This window comes from Leptopilina boulardi, unplaced genomic scaffold (assembly GCF_019393585.1).
Source record: "Leptopilina boulardi isolate dan_hultmark-lab unplaced genomic scaffold, ZJU_Lbou_2.1 LbouV2_324, whole genome shotgun sequence".
Classification (NCBI taxonomy): domain Eukaryota; kingdom Metazoa; phylum Arthropoda; class Insecta; order Hymenoptera; family Figitidae; genus Leptopilina; species Leptopilina boulardi.
In genome coordinates, this window is record NW_026137890.1 from 2,914,484 (window position 1) to 2,938,347 (window position 23,864).

At 32.8% G+C, this 23,864-nt stretch overlaps 1 protein-coding gene across 6 annotated transcripts in view; it reads right to left on the reverse strand.

Annotated features, from left to right (window-relative positions):
* Positions 1–23,864, reverse strand: part of LOC127284404 (neuronal acetylcholine receptor subunit alpha-7-like) — a 152,337-nt gene that overhangs the window by 8,038 nt on the left and 120,435 nt on the right. For 5 of the 6 annotated variants that reach the window (XM_051309811.1, XM_051309814.1, XM_051309808.1 and 2 more), the window contains 2 exons: positions 17,172–17,280; positions 5,708–6,105 (listed from right to left, as the gene is read on the reverse strand). In XM_051309811.1, coding sequence (XP_051165768.1) covers positions 5,708–6,105; positions 17,172–17,280 — 507 coding nt within the window. Of the gene's footprint in view, positions 1–5,085; positions 5,113–5,707; positions 6,106–17,171; positions 17,281–23,864 lie in introns of those variants that run through there. The other variant, XM_051309809.1, reaches the window with a different exon arrangement.

Consider the following 23,864-nt stretch of genomic DNA (forward strand, 5'->3'; position numbering starts at 1 on the left):
TTCGTATCTCTGAATAATCTGTTGTCAACTAATATGAAACAAAACTCTGATTACTATAAAAAAAAAGTTGTGATTATTTTCTGCAGAGCATTCAGTGCTGTATAGAGAACTTTCAGAACCCTGGAATTTAATTTTTTGGTTTACAAAGTAACCAGTGCTGTGAGAAAAATACTCAGTGCTTTCAGATTTTCTCCATGTAATTTCTAAGAAAGTTTTAAGAAAAAAATTTCCTTAAGGTATCACATCGGCACTAATCGGAGTCAAAAGTTTGTAGCTCGCATTACTACTTCCCGCACTATACTTTCGCCCTCAACTCCCTATACTCTCAGCCCATACTGTACCTACTTCTACAAATACACTCGTACACGTATACCCCACACTAGCAGCGATTGGAAGGAGTAGGAGGTTTGACAACGTCGCTATAAGTCTCGCTTTGACTACTGTGGACTACTGTCTCTCTCTAACTAATGTTACCATCCTGCGATGTTGCCACATCAAAGTGGCGGGTGTGCTATATATTGCAAATGACGTCATGAAATAGAATTTTTAATTTATAATTACAAATAAACGGCACGGTAAATTATAAATTTCTTTGTATATTTTAGTTCCAAATTTATTCGTGAATTCAACATTAGTTTTTGAAAAAAATTTATAGAAAACTTCTGATGATATTTATGAAAATGTACTTCTCCCCCATACATTAGTCTTGTCTCCCATGCAAAATAAGCAACTTTGATTGCTAATATCTCTGGTTCCGTACGGCGAAAATTCTTCATATTTTGCAAATTTGTCAAGAATGATAATAAGAACATATGGGAAAATTTTCAAGAAAATTTATAGAAAACGGTTTTACCGATGTGATACCTTAAGTATATTACTGTATTAAGGGATGACAAAACTTGAAAAAAATTTGTAGTAGATATATAATAGTTGAACCAATTAAAATTTTTTTATTTTTTTTTATTTCACTTTTTTCTCTCGCTTTTGAAAAAAAAGACTTAAAAATCATACCAATTTTTTTTCTTATTCCTTATGAGTCCCATAACAGAAATTCACTTGAATTTTTGATTTTTGTTAATTTGGTTAATAATGACAAGCTGTCCCCATTTACCCCAAATATTTTTAAATCTGTTTTTTTAAATGCTCGACAAAATACTGAAACAGTTTGACGTTGATTTTCAAGTTTTTATGCATTGAGCGATAACTGTTTTTATCTTGCTGCCAATTGTGAAGATAATAGTTTGGCAATACTCAAAACCTCTTGCAGGTGATCTGAGGTTAAAATATTGACGTTGAACTTAATTTTAAAACTGTAAATTAAGCTCCAAAACTTCTTGTCCCCATTTACCCCAACTGACCCTATACACTTATTTAGAACATATTTAACATCAATTCTTAAAAATTTTCGACTTTACATGAACAATTTTTTAAGTTAAAACTAAATTAATGATTCATAAATTGTATTTATCAATTTTTCCGATATTACTCAAAATTGCTTCATTTCTCAAAATGTGCTCATAAAATGCCAATAGGGCAGGAGTATAAACGGAAAAAAATACGATTTTAATAGACTGAACATTTAAACTTAAAGACATCATTTGCAACTGGAAATAGAGACAGCCATCTAGATGCTGAATGTTTCAATAAAGATCATGACTATTTATGACTATTATGACTATTGCTATGTGAAGAGAAGGACCTAAAAAGTTTCTAAAATACGTTGTTACGATCTTTATAAACATTATTGTTTAAAAAATAATTGTTTAATATTTTTTCGCCGATAAAATGACCGAATCCGTTTAAATCTTCTTACTCGAGGGTTTTTGGGATCGCTGAACACGAATCCGGTGTTAGTTTTCAAAATTCAAAATGGCGCATCCAATATGGCGGACGACAATTTCAAAAATCAATCCAATTTACTTGAAAATAGTTACTCGGGGGTTTTTGGGGTCGCTGATTACGAATCTGGAATCAGTTTTAAAAAATTCAAAATGACGGATCCAAAATAGTGGACGATTATCTTTTAAATGTATTTAATTGGCTTCAGAATCGTTAATTAGGAGTTTTCAAGGTCGGTGAACACGAATCTGAAGGTAACCCGAGTAACCAGTTTCAAGTAAATTATATGGATTTTTAAAATTCTCGACCTCCATATTGGATCCGCCATTTTGAATTTTGAAAAACGGAACAAAACTGATATAATTCTAGGAAAAAATATTTTACAAATATTCTATTTTACGCTTTATAAATCAATTATAAATAATGAAAAATAATTTCGTAATAATAAGAAAATAATTTAGTTGAGCATTTTTAGTTGGCGTTACTAAAATACGGTTGTCACAACAGAATAGAAAGTGGCAATAAATCGGGAAGTTTAGTTGGCTCCATTTCTTGTAAATATGGCGTCGCTTCCCATTCACGGGATGTCAACATTAACCATACGTTGTTCGCGTCGTGAAGTTTCAGTGTTAAAGTTTTTCACAGAAAAAACAAAGTGTTATTTTAACCCAGAATGTGGTGTTAAAATAACCTGCAACAAATTCTAACCCTAGTTAAGGTTAAATCTTATGGGTTTTTAGCATTAGACAAAATTAACCGCAACAAAAATGACACCCACTTTTTTCTGTGTATGTTTTTCAGACATTAAAAAAAAAGTTTGTGTAGTGAGAATAAATAAATAAAATTTGTTAAAACAACGACAGTTTTTTCCAGCCTTTATACATTGTGAAAATAATTTAATATCAAATTGTTAGTAGGATTGGTTGAGTAGTGGTTAGCGTTCTCGACTTGCGTTGCGTACACGGAGAGAAATTTCTCCCTAATTTCGTATGAAAACTACTTACTCATTTAGTAAAACAACTATTGAGACTTTAATAGCATAACATTTATACCAATACCACTCTTGGACATACTAAAATAGTTTGGGTTGTTCCCAAGAGATAAAGTTTCGTTGATTTTTCTATATTCGTATAAATGTCATGTGAATATAGTTCTTCATCCTGCCATGCGAATTTCGTTCAAGGCACATACTAATATAGCGTCAAAAGTCGAGCGATTAGCTGCTTTTCAATGTGTTTAGTCATAACAATTGTTGAATTGTCCCAAGTAGCTTATCGAATAATCAATGCCAGGACGAGTCGTGACTGAAAGGTAGGTAAGTGCCTCCACAAGTTTCCGGTAAGGTAAATTTAGATATCCTTTAGTAAATTGTGCGTATTTCATGAGTTTTACACCTGCCTTGATGGAGGTACTAATTCGACTCACTCATTCCGAACTTTTGGGGTAGTTCCTGTATGTATCCTTGAGGGCTCGTCTTGATATTACGTTGTTGCCTTGTGTAAATTTACATCCCAAGAAGTAAGTTTCGGGCCCAAGATATTTCAACTCGAATTCACTAGAAAATTTTCTTTTAAAGGTTTCGATTTTCTTTTCGTCCTTAGCTAACATGAGGAAATCGTCTATGTAGACAACGATGATGGTTATGTCTTCAACTGCTTCGATATGAAACAGACATGGATCCGATTTTGATGAAACAGCACCTTTATTAGGTTTCCAATATCCAACTGCATATCCAACGTTTGGGAGTTACATCATTTTTGCAGTAAAATTTACATGTGATCGTTTTGAAACATTGTTCGTCAATGGCATCCTCAAACACTGGAAGAGACAGTTTCTTTTTTTGTGGTAAAGCAGCTGATCGGAATAAATTACTCGCTGATACGTTAGTAGCTTGATTTTGTCTTCGTTGATCAGGCTTCTTCTTTGGACATTCCCTTGACTGGTGTCCGACCTCGTAAAATCTAAAACACACCCCTGATAGTATTTTTGGAAGATTGCAGAATTGCGCTTATCGTCGTGCTCAAGGCCGACTGGGATGCCTGGGTCCTTAAGGACTATAACTCCCGATCTTAAAATAAGCATATCTACCCCCTAACGAAAGAACTACCGACATGTTGAAACGGCGGCGATTTGTCAAGCCGCCTCGCTACCGATGCACCATGGGGAAAGAGGAGGGAAAAATTGCCGTTGTATGGTCCTTAAGAACCAAAACGGCGAAGAAGACCGGGTGCCCTTCCAGGAGGATACGGTTAGCATTGATTCCCTTTGCCCGTGCAAGTAGATCTTGAGCGGAAGAAGGGAATCAAAGTACCCAGCGGGGACCTTGTGGAGATTCCGTCTCCGAGCTAAGCTCCACCCACCGATGGTCTGGTAGGTCACACACACTCATACAATAGGGTGCCTAATGAAATGGCGGAACGATTAGTAACATTCATCTTGGACCCGATAACGCCCGAACAGGAGTGGGCGTGAGTTAGCGAGGACAAGAATCCTGCACTTCCAACGGGGACCACGTGGAACATCCGCTCCCAAACCGAAGTGTCAGACCGCAGTCTGAAACCACAACGGTCTCACCCTGCCTCCGGGCAAGGAGGCGTACTGCGTTTAAATTTCCCTCTTTAGTCGCCTCGTACGACACGCGATGGGATACGGGAAGACAAGTTCTCCAGCCGGACTTCCACGGCCACCTTGCTCGGGGAGGGTCCTATTTCACATGGTGAACACCTGGCAGGCGTAGTGCGTTCACACATCAAATGTCCCACCTCAGCGTCTCCGTCGAAGCGGTACTTAGCTAGATGGGTACAATCCTCCGCACCCCTTTTAGTCGCCTTTTACGACATGCAGTGGGCTACAGGCGCCCTATTCTGAAACCGGGAGCGCCACGGCGGTTCGGAAGATTGCAATTAACTGACAGATGACTATATTTACTGCAATTGTTACGCGTAAAGAGGAGGTAGTTCGTTCATGACTAATGCGTTTTTCTCCCGCGGTACTCTCAGAAGTGTCCATAGTTATTGTTGTTGCGGCTGCAGGATTTTTAACACTAGTCGTATGAAACTCTTTTTATTGTCTTCCAAGGAAACCTTCTCAACAGCTCAGAAAAGTTCCTTCTTATTCCTGAATTGTTGAATATTCTCTTGATTCCTTAAGGATCTGTCCGGAACCTACTTTGCTAATGATCAAACAGAAACTCAAGTTCGGACATCAATAAGTCATCCACTGGCCGTTTTGAAAACTGTCTTCATATGTTGATTTCGTAAACCTCTATTACTACTGTTGATCAATTTAATGATAATTAAAAACACAGACTTTCAAGAGAAAGTACAATGAGTTCAGTGGCCACACAATATTAAATTTAAAAGACTGGATTTTATGATATTATAGAAAATATTTTATTATATTACTTCATTTACCTAGCTCTGACCTTTATGAGGGAAAGATATATTGTGTTTTTCAGACACAGGTACCTGTTTTCATCTCTCTGGTAAGAAGAAGAACTACAGACAAGTGATTTACCAGAGAAGTAAGCGGAGGAGTTTTTTTCAAGAAAAACGAGGAGCGAAAAGAAAAAACTAGGTTTTTGGACGAGAGTTCAGTTATAAATTTGGAATGGAGCACAACATTGTGTAATGCGTAAAATAAAATTTAAAATTGGTTTAATGTAATAATTCTTTTTTCTATAAATATAACAAATTCTTTTTAGTTATACGATACTGATACTTGTTATCGTAGAAATTCTAGCTATAGTCACACTATATTGTGAGACTGATACCATAACGCTATTATATCTTACGTTACAGATATGACTGAAAATAAAAATTAGTTACTTAAATTAAATGATTATGTAACTAAGATAACAGTCTCTTACCTTGATCTCTTTCAATATTAAAACGAGTTCATAGCGAGCACAAAAGCACGCGCTCTGAAGAATGGTTTCTACTTGTGGTGCTCCTCCATCCTGAGGATGCGGATGATGATGTGGAGTGTGACCAAGTTGATGTGTTGGATAGGAAGAATGTGGCAACGGCGTTGAATGCTGATGATGTGGCGTTGCTGTCGTATGTGTATGGTGATGACGAGGAGTCGTATGTATATGACTATGACCGTGACCAATTGTGTGATGGTGAGGACCAGGTGTACTGTACACGTTATTTAATAAGTTGTTATGCGATGCCAAGGCATTGTCTTCTAGATCCAGTACATTAGCCAGTAGTGATTTACTACTTCTTTGGTGAAGTTCCAGATCACCATATGCTTTACTAGGACCTAAATAATTTCATAGTTATTAACCTTAACATTGTTCTAATATAACGAATATTTACTGTACACTTTATTCATAGAAAAAATTGTAAATATTAGTAAATAAAGTATACTTTATAAAGCTTTTATTTGGTTTAAAGGAGTCTTGTAATTTTTTAAATAATAAATAAAAGATTTAAAAAATTTTTTTTGACTGACTTATTTTACGATCAGCGGGAGCAAAAACTTTCCTGAACGCTTACACTATCTTAGACAGGAATTACTTACTTTGTGCCCTCATTAATTGTCTGAAATGACATACTTTTCATGCAACAAGGACAAAACAGTTATTTAAAATTCACCTCGTAATAATATTAATTGAATTTATTCATCCATCCTACTTTAAAAAAATGTAAATAACTTTTTTATAATTATTTTAATCAGTACCTCCTAATTAGTAATTAAACTTTTACAAAGTTGTTAGTAACTAATAAAACAAGTTTAGAAAATAAATTGACACTAAAAAATTATTTGTACAGTGAATGAGGTCCTTGGTTACGAATTAGTTGATAGAAATAGCGTACGAAGTAGGTAAAACAATTCATACGGACAGAAAATTAACTACTGCCGCAATTTTACACAAACAGATTTAAGAACATTATTAAAGGTTAAAGGCCCCGTCCGTCCCATGACAGCGTGAAACGCCGGCGAACAAGCGGCAAGCATGAGAACGAAAGAGATAGTGAGATATTTTCATCTCTTTCGTTCTCATGCTTTCCGCTTTTACGCCGGCGTTTTACGCTGTCATGGGACGGCGCCTTTATTTTATGTTTTTAGAATCTCAAATTAGCTGCGAACAGACAACTTTAAGAGTCATTAAAATGATGATTTAAAATTATTGTTACATCATATAAAATAGTCAAATGCATCCATATAACAATCGTGCGTGACACGAAGTGATGGTCATAATGCATGCATTTCGTTTGCACTTTGCAGTCACGTGTGAAATCTATTTCAATGCAAGCACAATTCATGCTATTTCGCTGGCATTGCATGCGTGTGATCACGCACGAGCATGAAGGCATCATGCGCTTTCATTTCATTTACAAGTATTGAGTTTAGGAACCAAGATACAAAAAAGTCCCAGTTTTTCATCGACTTTCAAAATATGTAAACGAAAAAAATTTTTGAATTTGTTTATAGAAAATAACGATTTTTTTAAAATTCATAACTCGAAAATTTGAGCACTTATGAAAAAATACGTAAACATTTTTTTCTATAAAGATCGAAAAAAAATATATTAACCTAATTTAAAATAACATAGGTAAATTTCACGTGGAATCGCCCATATATAAATTGTTCAAATTGAATTTATATAATATATATAGTTTAAATTTTATTAAATAATTTAATTTAATTGATAATTTATTTAATAATTTAAATTTTATTGCATCATCTTTTGTTTCTTGTATTAAATTAAGTCACTTAGTTTCTCAATTTTATCATGAAAATTAAATAGGTATTCTTTCAAATTTAGGTTATTAACCCTTTAAGGACGGGAAGGACACTTTTTTAGAGCAATTTTCAATGACATATTTCTCTGCGACTAAGAGTTTTAAAAATATGAGAGGAAGTGTGTCTTATGTATTCGATATCGCTCTCTAAGAATCCATATTCAAAATTTTGAAAAAATCAAAATTCAAAAAGTTCCGGCCATGTTTTAAAAAAAACGGTTTTTTGAAAATTTTTTATTGTAAATTATTATTTTTCGAAGCTATTCGCTTTAGGAGATGCATAAAATCCTAAACTATCGTGTCCTAAATGTTCAGACATGAAAATGGTGCAAAAGGTTTTTTTTTAATTCCAGATGGCGTACCAAAAATGGCGTCCAAATTCAAATTTTTTACAAAATCATAACCTAGTGGACGAAATTTTAAAAAATGCTCAAATGTGATTGAAATTTTTCACTGGGGGGGTTTTTGGGGTCGCTGATTACGAATCCGATGTTAGTTTTTTAAAATTCAAAATGGCGGATCCAATATGGCGGACGACTTTTTAAAAAATTGATCAAATTTGCCTGAAATTTGTTACTCTGGGGTTTTTGGGGTCGCTGATTACGAATCTGAAGTCCGTTTTTGAAAATACAAAATGGCGGATCCAATATGGCGGACGACTTTTTAAAAAAGGCTCAAATTTGCTTGAAATTATTTACTCGGGGGTTTTTGGGGTCGCTGGTTACAAATCCGATGTTAGTTTTTTAAAATTCAAAATGGCGGATCCAATATGGCGGACGAATTTTGGAAAATCTAATGCAATTCGCTTGAAACTCGTTACTCGGGGGTTTTTGGAGTCGCTGATTACGAATCCGGTGTTAGTTTTCAAAAATTCAAAATGGTGGATTCAATATGGCGGACGACGTTCTGAAAATCTAATGCAATTCGCTTGAAACTTGTTACTCAGGGGTTTTTGGGGTCGCTGATTACGAATCTGAAGGCAGATTTTTAAAATTTTCTTAATTCAAAATGGCGGATTCAACATGGCGGATAAAATTTAAAATTTGACCCAATTCGTTTCAAACTCGCTTGTCGAGGGTTTTTGGGGTTATTAATTACGAATCTGAAGTCAGATTTTTAAATAATCTAAAAATTCAAAGATGGATCCAATATGGTGGAAGAATTTTTTAAAATCGTTCTGATACGTCTGAAATTTGTTAGTCTTCCACACCACCACCACCACCATAAATTATTCATCAAAAAGTTAATAATAATAATAAATCACAACTATCTTTTCAAGCGAAAATTAATGGTTTTTAAAAAAACTTATCCGCCTTGTTGGATCCGCCATTTTGAATTTTTGAAAGTTAACATCGGATACGTAATCAGCGACCCCAAAAACCCCTGAGTAACAAGTTTCAAGCAAATTGTATTAGATTTTCAGAACGTCGTCCGACATATTGAATCCACCATTTTGAATTTTTGAAAACTAACACCGGATTCGTAATCAGTGACCCCAAAAACCCCCGAGTAAATAATTTCAAGCAAATTTGAGCCTTTTTTAAAAAGTCGTCCGCCATATTGGATCCGCCATTTTGTATTTTCAAAAACGGACTTCAGATTCGTAATCAGCGACCCCAAAAACCCCCGAGTAACAAATTTCAGGCAAATTGGGTTATGATTTTGTAAAAAATTTTGAATTTGGACGCCATTTTTGGTACGCCATCTTGAATTTAAAAAAAACCTTTTGCACCATTTTCATGTCTGAACATTTAGGACACGATATTTTAGGGTTTTATGCATCTCCTAAAGGGAATAGCTTCGAAAAATAATAATGTACAATAAAAAATTTTCAAAAAACCCTTTTTTTCAAAAACATGGCCGGAACTTTTTGAATTTTGATTTTTTCAAAATTTTGAATATGGATTCTGAGAGAGCGATATCGAATACATAAGACACACCTCTTCTCAAATTTTTAAAACTCTTAGTCGCAGAGAAATATGTCATTGAAAATTCCTGTAAAAAAGTGTCCTTCCCGTCCTTAAAAGGTTAATTGAATTTTAACATTTAATATATAATTATTTGGACAGCTCCAAAAAATTCTAAAGGCATTTCTTATAATGTGTTAGTTATTTTCTGTATTTCATAATGTGTTCTCTTTTTTAAGAATTGTATTAAGGAATTATTAATACAACGTTACGAAATTCATACGTAACAATAATGTTAAACACTATTACGAAAGAGAATTTAACGATTGGCATTAACATTTTTTTTTTTAATTTCTCACAATTTCATAAAGAAATTCTGTTTTGAAATATTAAACTCTTAACATCTCAAAACACCCCCACTTAAATTTTCTTGTAACTTGCGTGAAAATAAATTTATTATGGTCATCTTTGAAGATTTTTGGATAACCTAAATTCAAATTGTGTGTTTTTGAAAAATTTGACACGAAGTATGAAGTTTAATCCTAACCCATCCAGTTTACGTCACAGACTAATTTCATTGTTTTTATTATGAAAGAAACCACAACTTATACAGGAAAAAAAATTTTCTAAAAAGAGATTAATATAATCACGTTTATTTTAATAATGTGCTACAAAGTTATTTTTATAAATTATTAATTTTCAAATTTATGTTATTCATAATTAAACATGATTATTATTGAGAGAAACCTTTGAGTTATTATTACTTTTTCAAAACAATTAAATTTGTCTCTGAAGAAGGCTGTATTCGACTTTATGCTTCGTGTCAAATTTTTCAAAGACACACATTTTGAATTTATGTTTTTCAAAAATCCTCAAAGATGTCCATAGAATGCCTCATATATATACATAAATAAAAAATATTTCCCATTTATACCTTGCTCCCGCATTTATTTCTTTACTTTCTGTAAGACAGCATAGTTTTCCAAACTGTTTATTGAGGATCACTACTTATCTTCGAAAATCGAAATAAGGCACGTTTGGCCAATTTTTTATTACTACTCTACAATAAATAAGTTGTTACATTCGTCGTTTGTGTGAGTGATTGAAAGACATTATACAGTGACTCAAATTGACTTTCTATAAATCAAAATATAGAAAAATTTAATCACTATCCTGTTAATTCAATTTGAATCGTGACTTCGTGGTGCCATACTTCAGCCCAGCAGATTGAAGCAGAATTAACAGATAGCAGTAACCAGAAGCTGACATTAATCATCTTTGATCTTTTATTACTTTATGACATTGTCACATCTGCAGGACAGACGTTTTTCTCGCACATTTGTATTAGTCACACAGACATAAAATTAATAAAATTTACTTATAATTTGCAAATACGATTTTATAAAATTAATATTAATAAAATTTTTACAGGATTAATAAAAATGGAAAAGAAGGTTAGATTTAACTTCTGATACACATGTCATTTTCCCGCTGCTTCGTGAAACATCCATAATACTTAGTTGAGTTTTCTTTTAATTTATATAAAATTCAGCTACTTTTTCAGAACTCTCTCAAAACCATCTAAATGTTTTGTTTAAGAAGTTAAAAATGTTCTATTTGCATTGTTTAGTTTCTTTCTTTCTTGTAAAGTAAATGTTTGGACTGGTAATTAATAAACTTTACTAAGATGTCGTCAACGGCAAAGGAACAAAGTTAAACATCGTTTGTATAACTAATTTCCAAACATAATATATTCAAAATTTAAAGTAGTGGAAAGAGAAAACCGATTAATGTGTTTTATTCGATAAATTTAAGAGGTACCAGAAAGCTGAAAAATGCGGCTTGGCGTCAGACTTGTTCGATTTCTAAGCATTTAAAATAATTATTTTCGAATGCCTGCTTTGATTTTTGATATTCGAAAGAACCTATTATGCTCCAGGTTGGCGATGTTTGTAATGGCCAACACGGTGTCGTAAACCTGGAGCTATAAATATTTATTTAGGGGTACTTGCCGCTTTTTCTTCCGAGCGGCGCCGCCGACTCGGATGTATCGAAGTGCGGTAGTGGTGGCTGGCATGGTTTTCGGTTCTAAAAGCATATATATAAACTCAAAACAACGAGAGAGGCTGCACAACCTTTCACCAGCAACTCTTTCAGGCGACTGAGTTCTGGTGTCTCTCCGCGTATGCATCAAGGTCCACGCATCAGGATTGGAGCGGAGTCGCACTTGTTTCCCCCACCTATTGCCGAAAAATAGGTCACGGCTGGAGGGGGACAGGCGTAATACGAGTTCATAAACATTGCGTGTATCTGTAACTCGCTCTCACTTGCGTACCTGACTTCCGAGGAGGAACTTAGCCTCAACGTGTGTTCACCGACCAGTCTGACCAGTACTACTACTTCCTCTTCCGGGACCGTGATGATGAGTCTTACTCTAGAGTAATTTATGCTAAAAAAATTTTTCTTATTTTTCTTGAAAAGTTGCTGGACACCCAAAGTTAAGAAAAACTAATAATTTTGTTTAAAAAAAATGAAAAACTGAAATTATTTTAAAATGTGAGAAATAGAATTTTTTCTTATATTTATTTTTATATGTACTTAATTATTTATTTAATTTCTGTTTATATGTAGTTTTTACGTACCTATTTATTTATTTTTATATTTTTGAGGTTATGTATTAACAATTCAAAGGTTGTCATACTTGATTTGTTCATATATGGGTTAAGTAAACATATTGACATTATCCATATTACTAGAAATTTAATTTAGATTTTATACATTTGATACATACGCACGAACAGAACAAACTATATATTACAGAACATTTAGAAGAAAAACATCTTTCCTGTGTGATTCAACACTTTTCTAATTATTATTAAATATTTGCGCATGTGCGTATATCGTTCTCCCGATAGCACCCGATGAAAAACAATTGAAAAAGTTTAAGATATTTTACCCGATTATTGTATGTTACTCATATTAAATTTTAGCAAAATACATCAAATAGAATTGTAGAAAACTTTTTTTTACTAATTGGATGCTTAAAAATTGTTTAAGCAATAACTCTTAAAAAAATTAAAATTTTGCAAAACAACTTTAACGAACATATCAGATTTTCATTCATATTTACTTTCTTGACCAGTCTGTTTCAATACTTCTTCGTGCTAACATTGTCTGTTATTGCCAAATGGAAACCCCAAAGAAAAGAAATATTTTATGTGTAGTGTCGGAAGGATTTCTAGATTTTAAAAAATACATAATATAATATTCGGTAAAGTAAGTGGCGAAGCTCTTAATGTTAATCATTCAGAAGTTAATGGCTGGATTAAAAATGTCTGGAAAAAACAACATGTTTCCAGTGTTCAAGCTCTGTCCGCTTTAAATTTAACATTAAAGTATTGCATTTGTTAAAACGTTGAAATGATATTATTTTTGTAAAGGATAGAAATGAAATGTATGTGTATATATGTATATGAGCTTTATAAGCTTATATTATATGAGCTTGTATATGTCAAGCTTTTTTATCGCCAGGATATCTCGAAAACGCTTTGACAGATTTTAATAAAATTTGGTATAGTTATTATACTCATTAATACTAAGAATTGTATCTATTTAGAAATATCTAAATAAAAACTTTTAACTTATTTTTTCTTCAAAAATTTGGATTTATATAAAAAATATTTTCTATTTAAATTACATCTCTCGATTAAAAATCCCGAAGGTGCACACTTGTTCCCAATTTAGCATAGGAATTGCAAGGATAAGTTTGTTAAAGAGTAATTAATAGATAGACAGAGATAGATTAATTATTTAATTTTATTTTGTCGTCAATAAAATTTATCAAGTCACAATGTTTATGTGACAACAGCAAAAGTCTAAGAGTAAAGTTTTCTTAATTATACGTCACTAACTAAATTAGAAAGGCAAAGAAAAAATTTATTTATTTAAATTTGTTAAAAAAATCCCTGTACAAGAAAATATACATGTTCAGCAGCTGAACTTGTACCAAATCTAGTGCAAGAAAATTTACATGAACCTGCACAAGAATATGGACAAGAACACCAACATTTTCTTGCATACAAATATCAAATAAATTTTCTTGTACAAGGGATTTTTAATAGGGTTGCGAGTTACCGTGTTGGAGACCGCTAATTTTTTAGAATAATGTTTTAATCGAATTTTATTCTGTAGAATATTATTTTTGCAAAATAGTAATTTAGGGGAGAAGCAAGTAAAACGGCGCAGCGGGTAACTTGGCGCACTGTCGTTTTACAGATATTATACGGTATTTTAGAAGACAGATGAAGATAAAATTAAAAATTTTATGTATTCCAAAAGCTGTGGTAAAAAAATTGGGCATTTTAATGTACACGTAAATTTTTATGGTGCGTTAAAGAGAATAAAGTGTAACTTTTTGATTTTTCGAGGTTATAAATACTGCCACAAGAGAAGTGAATAAATAAAGTATTTTAAATAATATCTAATAGGTGTTTAATGAATTACATACTTTATAGTCTTATAAAAACGTTAAAATCTGATTCATAAGGAAAATATAATTAGTTTTTAGTAAAAAAAAATCCTTGCAGACCACGTCCTTGGCAGATTGTATAAACCGAGAAGTTGACTGAGCTTGGTCAAGTTTCGGTTCGTTTGGGTTTGAGGCAATAAATTGCAAAAAATAATTGAAATATTGGTAAAATTGATATTGGGAAATAAAAATTAATCATTTCTGATTCGATTTATGCAATATTATTTGATAATTAAGCTCTTATTATTAAATAATTAACTTATTTAAAGTGTAGCGTATTTACCTGTTATGATTTATTCTATTTTGTGATTGAAAAAAATGGAAAATGCCAGAAAATAAACTTTTTTCCTATTGAGTTAATATTAACATTAATTATTTTTGATATTTATACAATAAAATAGTAGTTAATAATTAAATTATAACAATATATAATAAATGATTGTTGTTACCATAATATATGCATATTACCGACATCATTCACGCGTTGATCAATAGATGGCGCTCAAAAGCACTTTGTAAATTTTTTTTCTGTCGTTTTGCCGTTTAAAAAAATTTCAAGGATTCCCTAAATATTTTATAAAATAATTTATTTGGGACTACAAAAATAATTTTGTTTAAATAAAAAAAATTATTGGTTTCTAATAAAAAAAAATTACATTTTAATGAAAAAAACATATGTCAAAGTAGAGAAAAAATTTAACATAAAACAGAATAAAAATTTAAAAGAAATTACATATTCAACATTTTAGTTTTGAAGTGAAAAAATGTAATTTTTTAAAAAAATTTTATTATGTTTTATAATAAATTTTTGCTTTACTTTGACATTTTTTAAAAATTAAAATGTAATTTAAGAATAATTCATAATTATTAAATTTTTATATAAGGATTACAAAAAATTATGTAAAATATGATGTATTCCACGCCAAATTTGAGGCCCATCTGCAATTGCATCTCCGTTTTTTTGAAACTTTTTTTTCTTTTAGTACTAATTGAGACTAGCTATCATGATTTTATAAAATTTTTTATCAAGCCGTTTTCAAAATATGAATTTTTCAAAATTTGAGAATTTTAATGACTTTTCATTTTTGAATGCTTATAACTTTCTTAAAAATGCATCAATTTTAAAAGATTTTTTTCAAAATATTTGTTTTTAAACGTACTTTTCAAAAACAATGGAAATTTTTTTTTTAAATGATATGACTATTAAATTTATAAGTTTTATAGATAAAAAGTCTTTTTTCTCAATTGACGTACTGATCGATTTTTTCAAATTTTTTCCAAAAAAAATTGTCTAAATAAAAATTTGGCAACATTGATAACACAGGTCTACAAAATAAGACTTTTTTTAGTTGTCAGAGTGGTTTCCAATGTATTTTTGTGTACTAAACACGATCCCGGGTTCCAAAGTTGCATATCGCACATCAGAATTTTGATTAACCCCTTAAGTGTGAGGGTACGTCTATAGACGTACATACAAAAAAATTGATAAAAGGTACAAAAAACAAGTAGATTTACATCACTTTCATTGCTATTTAATTTTTCTGTCCGCCATATGGATCCGCCATTTTGAGTTTTGAAAAACTAATATCAGATTCGTAATCAGCGACCTTGAAAACCTCTGCGTAACGTGTTTCAAGCAAAAACTGTCGCATTTAGAAAAATATGTCCGCCATATTGGATCCGCCATCTTGAATTTTTAAAAACTAACATCAGATTCGTAATCAGTGACCCCAAAAACCTAAGTTTACTCAGTTTTAAAAGTTTTGATGGTAAAAAAGTTTCTTAACATTTTGGACCCACATTAAAGATTTTACTTCTCACGGTAAAGTCTCCGAAAACAGTGTTTTTGAGGGTTTTGATTATTTTTTTTCTCTTTAACCCGACGTGTTAGACACTTCTATATAGGCTTAAATTAAAGCTTATATCTTTCACTTTAAGACCCATATACGCAAGATTAAAAAAAATTGAAATTTTAAAAAAACTGGGGGTTAATACCCCAAAAACCGTGTTTTTAAGGTAAGTGTATTCAGTATTTTTTTTCTTAACCTGACGTGCTTGAGACCTCTATATAGGCTTAAATTAAAGTTCAAAACGTACATCTTGAGACCCGTATGCGGAAAATAAAAGAAATTTTGAAAAAATGGAGATAATGACCCCAACAATCTTTTTGGGTGACTTGTACCTAATTTTTTTCAAAATTAAATTTTTTTTTCTTGTTCATATGAGTCTCAAAGTGCAAGATATAAGCTATAATTTAAGCCTATATAAAAGTCTCTATCACGTCAAGTTAAGGAGAAATCAAATACTGAAAATCCTCAAAACCACGGTTTTTGGAGACTTTATCACCACTTTACTCAAAATCCTGTTGTGATACGCAATTTTGGAACTCGGGATCGTGTTCAGGACACAAAAATACATTGGGAAGCACTTTCCCTGTGGGCAAAAAACCATTTTCGTTTTAAAAACGTGTTAAGGACGTTCTTAGAACGTTTCATGTCCGCCAAATAATGTTCTGAAACATTTTAAGAACATGGATGTTCAAATAATGTTCCAGAACATTATTTGGTGGACAAGAAACGTTCTAAAAACGTTCTTTAAACGTTTTTAGAACGTACATGGTTTTTTGCCCACAGGGTTGATATCTCAAAAAAAACCTTGTAGACCTGTGTAATAGGTTAATAATTTATTCTTTAAAATAAAAAATTGGAACAAATGAATATTCTGCAAAATTCAAATTCTGTACACTTATTTTTTTACAAAATTAAGATTTTTTCAAATTACTATTCTCCAAAACTAATATTCTACAGAATAAAATTAGATTAAAACATATTTTTAAAAAATTAGCTTAATATTTATTCATACGTCTCGAAAGTTGTTTTTGAAATAACTAACTAAATAACCATAATTCCTTAGGAACGTATTTAAAGGGCTCTTTTTAGTTCATCTTGTTGTCAAAATTTATGTAAAAAAATCTTTAAAATTGGAAAAAATTCAATTTAGAGAGCACCAATTCAAAAATGTTGTCTCATTAGGATTAAAGTAAAACAGAAATAGTACAGTAAATATTATTCACATTTAGTTAAAGATACGTAAATAAGATTCAATAATGGCATTTTCAAACAGTATGAAGGCTTAAAAAGTTACCTGTAACAGGTGAAGGTTTTTGTGATTTTTGAGCTTCTTTTTCTTCTTTATCTGTTGGTCTTGACATACGAAGTATACAGGGTAACCAGTCTAAGAAAACAATTCTCACCTACAAATGAATTAAAATAAATGTAATACACATATACAATAATTACTCTTAATGACTACTGTTCAATAACAATTGTTAAATTTTCAAACAATGTGACAATAATTATTTATTAAATAATTTAATTCTGAAATTAAATTTGCATAGGTACACGGGTTTGTTTCAAATTCTCCACATTTAAACTCTATACCATTTAAACTGTACAATGTTAAATTCTACAGTTAAAATTCAGCACATTTTATTTGTTAAATTCTACACAGTTAAATTGCACACCGTCAAACTCTACACACGTTTACATTTAAAAATAAAATTAATTTTATTTAATTCCACATAGTCAAATTATACTGAACTCTGAACGTTTTACAGTGTGCAGAATTTAACAAAATTAATTTTTTTATTATATAAATTATATATATTAGAAAAAAAATCCATTTTGTTAAATTCTCCACAGTTAAAATGTACACCGTTAAATTCTACACATATTTATATAATAAGATATAAATGAGTGTAGAGATTAACGGTGTGAACATTAACTGCGTAAAATTTTAACCGTGACAGTACTCGATAAGTACCTTTGTCAATTTGTGTTAATTATTGAGAAACATTGTAAAATAAGAGAATATACATAATCAAAATATACTGGATACATTTAATTATTTAATTAACAACATTCAGTGTGATATACATCAGAGAGTGCATAAGTGATCTTGCCAAAAATCAAAGTTAGACAGACAAATCAAATTGCATCGGCCCTAAATAAGTGGTACAATTTTAAAGTAGTAGGGATAGCTGCAAAATAAGTGGTAAGGTCATTTGATTGTTGTATTTTCACATGTAAATATACTCCGCGGATTTTCTCGCACATTACTTTACAGATTTGTTATATTCTCGTGTTCGGAGTTTGGGATGTTTATACTTGTGTATATTAGCCCAAAAGGTAAGAAAACAAACAAGTATAAACATCATAAACCCGAACAATAACATCCAGAAAGAACCTGATGCCCATTGTTGCGGGAGGCGCCGACGACTGTGAGGGAAAACCCAAAACAGTCTGGCGCGAGAGTGGGAAAAACCCAAGGCCCTTCTGGCCGCCGTACGGCAATGCGTTGCGAAAGAGTTTTAGAAATTTAGTTTTTGGATGCATATATTTTATTTTATTAATATTTTATTTATTTAATCTATTTTTATTCATATTTCTTTGTTTTATTTAGTCCATTTTTTATCTATATATTTTTTGTCCTTTTCATGAACGGTTGAGAATTCCTCACAATAACTTTAAATTTGCTTATTATTATATAGTACTATTATATAGTAATAATGATAATTTTCTATTCTACTTTCTATTTTTCCTTTTAAACACATAATTTTATTTCTTAGATTAGCTTGATTTTTTTATATGTATAATGTTAAAAGTATTCGATATTAAAATATAGAAACAATATATATCATTATTTAATAATTTAACCCGTAATTATATACTTTATTATAATTTCTTATTATTAAGTTTTCTATTAAAATATTATTATATTACTTTTCTTCTCATTCTGCCTACAGAGCAGTAATAATATATATATTTTCTTTTTTAATTATAATCGTTGTTATTAAGGATAGCTGTTTTTGTATCGGAACATGGTACGACTGTTCTTGGCGGCTGGCATGGCAAAGTGTCATTTCATTTTGTAGAAGAGCCTCCAGGCAGGTTTGCGTCGCTGCACCGCTGCCGTTCGACTGACGCCCGCTCTTGACATCTCCACCGTACGGTACCGCGCAGGCGAGAAACGGGTGGGGACGCAACTCTTGCGCTTATTGGTTCACGCCAACTGGGAAGGGGAAGCCGCGGATGCGACTCGGCTGAGGCGCATATATACCCCGCCTTTTCCCTGACTCAGACACACTTCGCTTACTGACTCTCAACAGGAAGGACGTACCAAGGCTCTCTCGGAACCACCGCCGGAGTGATCTCTCTTGCCATCCAGCGCCAGCCAGCAGCGTACCGTGTTCCACAGGGCATACTAGAAAATAAAGATAGTCAAGGAACCACGGACTCCAGCCTTTTATTTCTCTTGGACACTTCGCCTACACCTTCACCCGCCCTTTTCAGGGCGAATCTTTCAACATACCAACAATCCCCGGACCTTGATTGGGTTCAGGTACCCAACACCTACGGTAGAACGGGTCCTCGGCTCCTGAACCTTGCTTGGGTTCTCGACCGATCGGCACTGACTACCGCTGTTATGAATGACGCGAAACCTCACGTGCGGCAAGCGACGCCGCCCAGGAAAAACCGCCCGAGCGCGGGCCCAACGACGTGCAGCCCGGGAACACAACGCTGCCCTGACGACTTTCCTCGAGTACGACCCGAGCCATCCCGCACTGCCGTCTCCATCTTCATTATTCTACGTGGAATTAGTCCGAGGGGACCCGCGGACCAGGGATCCAAGAATTAGGTCTAGAAGACAGCCCCGTTTCGTGCTCTCGCTTCCTGTCCGCAGTTTCACCGCCGCTCCTCGTGTAGAGGGCCTTCGCATACACCCGGTGAACAAGCCCGACTCTCGGCCGTCTGTCATACCTCCGTGTGCCGTTCCACCGGTCTCCCCTAAGAACCCTCACCAGGCCAGCCAGTTCGCAGAGCTGTTCGGGCCAAGCCCGCGCAAACCTGGAATCCTGCCGACGACGCCTTCTCAGGTGCCGACCTCCGCCATAGTACGCTCGATTTCGCCCGACGTATTATTCATTCCGGTAGACGTGTCCCCTGAAGCTTTCTCTCCGTGCAAACATTCGCCGAGTCCAAATCTGTCGCTATCAACACGTCGACGCCTGCGCTTCGAACCATATTAAGGTTCAATTAATAACACATCGGCACTTTTCAGGGCCACAAGTTCTTTAACCAGGAATAGGTTTATTTTTTCGAAAATTATCCTCCCCCTTTGAGCTCGCCACTCTCCATCCTTAATGACCGGTATCAGATTAAGCTAAAATTTTGTATAGAACTCATAAATACTATAAGGATTCGTTAACATATACGAAAGTTCATTAATATTTTATCAAAAAAATTTATTCATAACAAACTTCATATTTGGGTAAAAAATCAAAATCGTATTGCCGACATATTCAATTTTTCTCAAATATGAAATATTTTAAAAATAAATTTTTTGATAAAATATTAATACTCTGACACATAACAGTTTTAACGGTTACGGCATGAATTACATTTTTTACAGAATGGAAACGCATAGGAGATAAATTATCATCGCGAATTGTAACTAGTTTTCCAAACTGAACATTTCTTTTTGCATTTTTTTTGCCATTTTTTACATATGGTTAACTAATTAAGGTACTCTTTATGCCATCGACACTAAAAGTGCTGTTTCATTTGTTGTATCTGCTGCCAAGAAGACAAGCGATTTGAAAGCAGATTTAACAAATTGTGCTCTGGAAAACTTGTTATCTAGTCACGAATGAATGATTTTATTGCAACTTGTCAGAGTTCACCAAAGTGCATGGTGAGCGCAGGAGAGTAAAATCCCAATTTATATTGCAATAATTAGCCAGATTTTGAGCAATGTCAGTGTTATTTTTTTCATAATTAAAAACGTCTTAAAGTTCTGTAATTTCGTGATTTGCACCTTTTAAATTAGTCCCGTTATCGGATTATAAACCTAGTGAGCACCTGGACGTCTTTAGTATTTAGAAATTTTTTTTTGTCACAATATTTTTTAAGTTAAAACACATTAATTATTTATTGTCTTACTTAATTTTTGTCTTTATTTTGATTTTTGTTTTATTTGTATACGTTTATACAGAAATCAGGAATGAAAAAATCCACCCGAACCTGGGATCGAACCCGCGATACGTTGGGTTCAAACTCTACGCCTTAAGCATCTGAGTCATCGGAGACAGATAAAATCCTTTACAAAGTTTACAAACTTATTTGTCAATGAAATGAATCGAACTTAAGAAATTTCTATAAGATTTATCTTAAACAGTTTCGATGTTTACGTTGAACATAGAAAAAAAAATATAACAATTATTGTAGTTAAGATGGTAAATAGATGCCATCTATTCAGTATTTCATTAACCTAATCATATCTGATAAGGTAGAAACTTTATTGACCAACAGTCAAATTTTTATGTACGAAACCCGTACAAATATTTTCGTACATGGTTTTTGAAAAAAGTGGGTCGTTTCTCGCTGCTGGGGTATGATCCCAAAATAAATGTATATGTATGTATATCCCAGAATGTCAATAAAATTTCTACCTTATCAGATATGATTAGGTTAGTGAAATACTTAATAGGAGACACCTATTTATCATCTCTACAATATTCAAATTCAAAAACAAAATTACCATCCTCACTATAAAAGTTATTTTTATGAAAAATTTTCTATTTTCAAAATCTGAAAAAGACGTCTTTTAGACATGAAAAAGACATCTTTATGAACAGACATAAGACCTTTTTTGGACGTACCTCAGACATATTATTCACGTTTTTAAGATATCACAGAAAATTAAAAGGCATTAAAATAAGCTGCAATGCTTATTATTTTAATGCCTTTTAATTTTCTGTGATACCATACGGGGACAAATTAAAGACGTCTTTTGTCACAAGTCCAAAAGACGTCCGCAAAAAGACATTCTCAGGACGTCTTTTGAGCAAGTATGCCCACTGGGAATCAAAATTTTTTCCGCACCTAGCAAAAAATCTTTTTAAACACCCTATAAAGGCTTCGCTGTCAAAATCACTAACGATTTCAATATGCACAACCTCGGTGGCAAAAGGTTGGTTTCCATTGTCCCCCTCACCATTTGTCATACTTCTCGTCAACTACCACACCCTGCTCTAATAAAAATGTAGTGATTTTATTGTTAAAATTAAAAGTTACTATAAAGTCACTAAATTTTTACTGGAGCAGGGTTCGGGTATCTAAGGTATGGTATTAGTTTTCAAACAGTAAAAAATGGTTCAAACAAAATTTTGTTCTCGTTAATTACTTTATTTAAATTAAAGAAACTTTGGCGCAAGCTATCTGCAAGTTTGCAGCAAGCTTGTATAATATTAAAAAAAATTCAAAAACAACTTGTTTTTAAATAAATATAAAGGACACCTTGCTTTGGAGGTTAAAAAATTTATTGCGCAGCCGTAGGAACTTCCGTTTACACTATCGCACTATGTAAAGTTTTGCAAACTTGCAGCAAGCTTGAGCCAAGGTTGACCTGTAAATTTGCCGTAAGAGGAGAGTTTGTTGCTTGCACCAAACTTGCTACATGTTTGCACTGCAATCTAGCACGAAAAGCTTTCTGCAAGTTTTAGTGGTGATTGGGTAAAAACCAAAAAGGAACAGATAATCGGCTTTAGAGATATTGCCTGAAGGCTCTCATTACAAAGAAAATAGTTTTTTTTAATTGGATAAATAGAAACCGAGTCTTGCTGTTCGACAGTTTCAAAAACATCGTTTCGAGAAAAACGCGTTGAAAGTTTTAACTCCAAAATGTACATGTTTTTATCAATGTTTGACGCTGTATTTTCGCAATTAAACTCTGTAAAAAAATTCTGAAAAAGCCATTTCTTATGTGTCAAAAACCTATCTTTCGAATGGTGCATAAGAAAATTTTGTAAATTTGTAATAAACAAATTATACTGCTTTTTGAAATAAAAAATGCAAAACTGGCGCTGCGCTTATAAATACACTGCGCTGCATATTGCTCCGTAACTTTTATATTTCGTTAAATTTTTAATTTAATATTTTGGGATTATATATTCAAGATGATTTGGGACTGCAAAATGCAAAAAAAATCGATTTTTTTGACGGTATAAACTGACCGGTTGAAAAAACTTGTACAAGATCGTGTACACAATCTTGTGCACAATCGTGCACCGATCTTGCACATGCTCATTCACCAGGTCATGTACAATAGCAGCAAGTGTACATGTAAAAAAGATTGGAATAACGATTTTGTACAAGTCCATGTACAAGAACATGCATATGTTTACTCATGGTAAATAAAGAAATCAAGCTCACAAGTCCATGCTCGTGTACTTGTATAAGATTGTGCGTAAGTTCATGTAATGATCTTGTATTAATTTTTTTATTTTTTCAAAATTTGTGGAAATTTTTAACATTGGTCTTAAAGACTCTTTGTTCATACATGCGAAAAATAACTACGTAGTTATATAAGCCATAGAAAACTACTGCGAAGCCATTAAAAATTTTTATTATAAACTGTAATGGAAAACTCAAGATCTTGTACATGATCTCACACACGATCTTAATCGAGTACACAAGCACGAACTCGTGATTCTATCAGTTGACAGAAATATGAACATGTGCATGTTCTTGTACAAGATCGTTGTTTTAATTCTTTTTACATGTTCACTTGCTGCTCTTCTACATGACGTGGAGAATGAACATGTGCAAGAGCGGTGCACGATCATGCAGAAGGTCTTGTACACGATCCTGTACAAGTTTTTTAACTGCAATTTCCCATATGAAATCCTATTTTGTTTTCTTTATAGATAAATCCATGTGAAATATTAGGTTGATATTTCAGAATCTACATGAAATTATTCTTTATCATTCTTTCCTA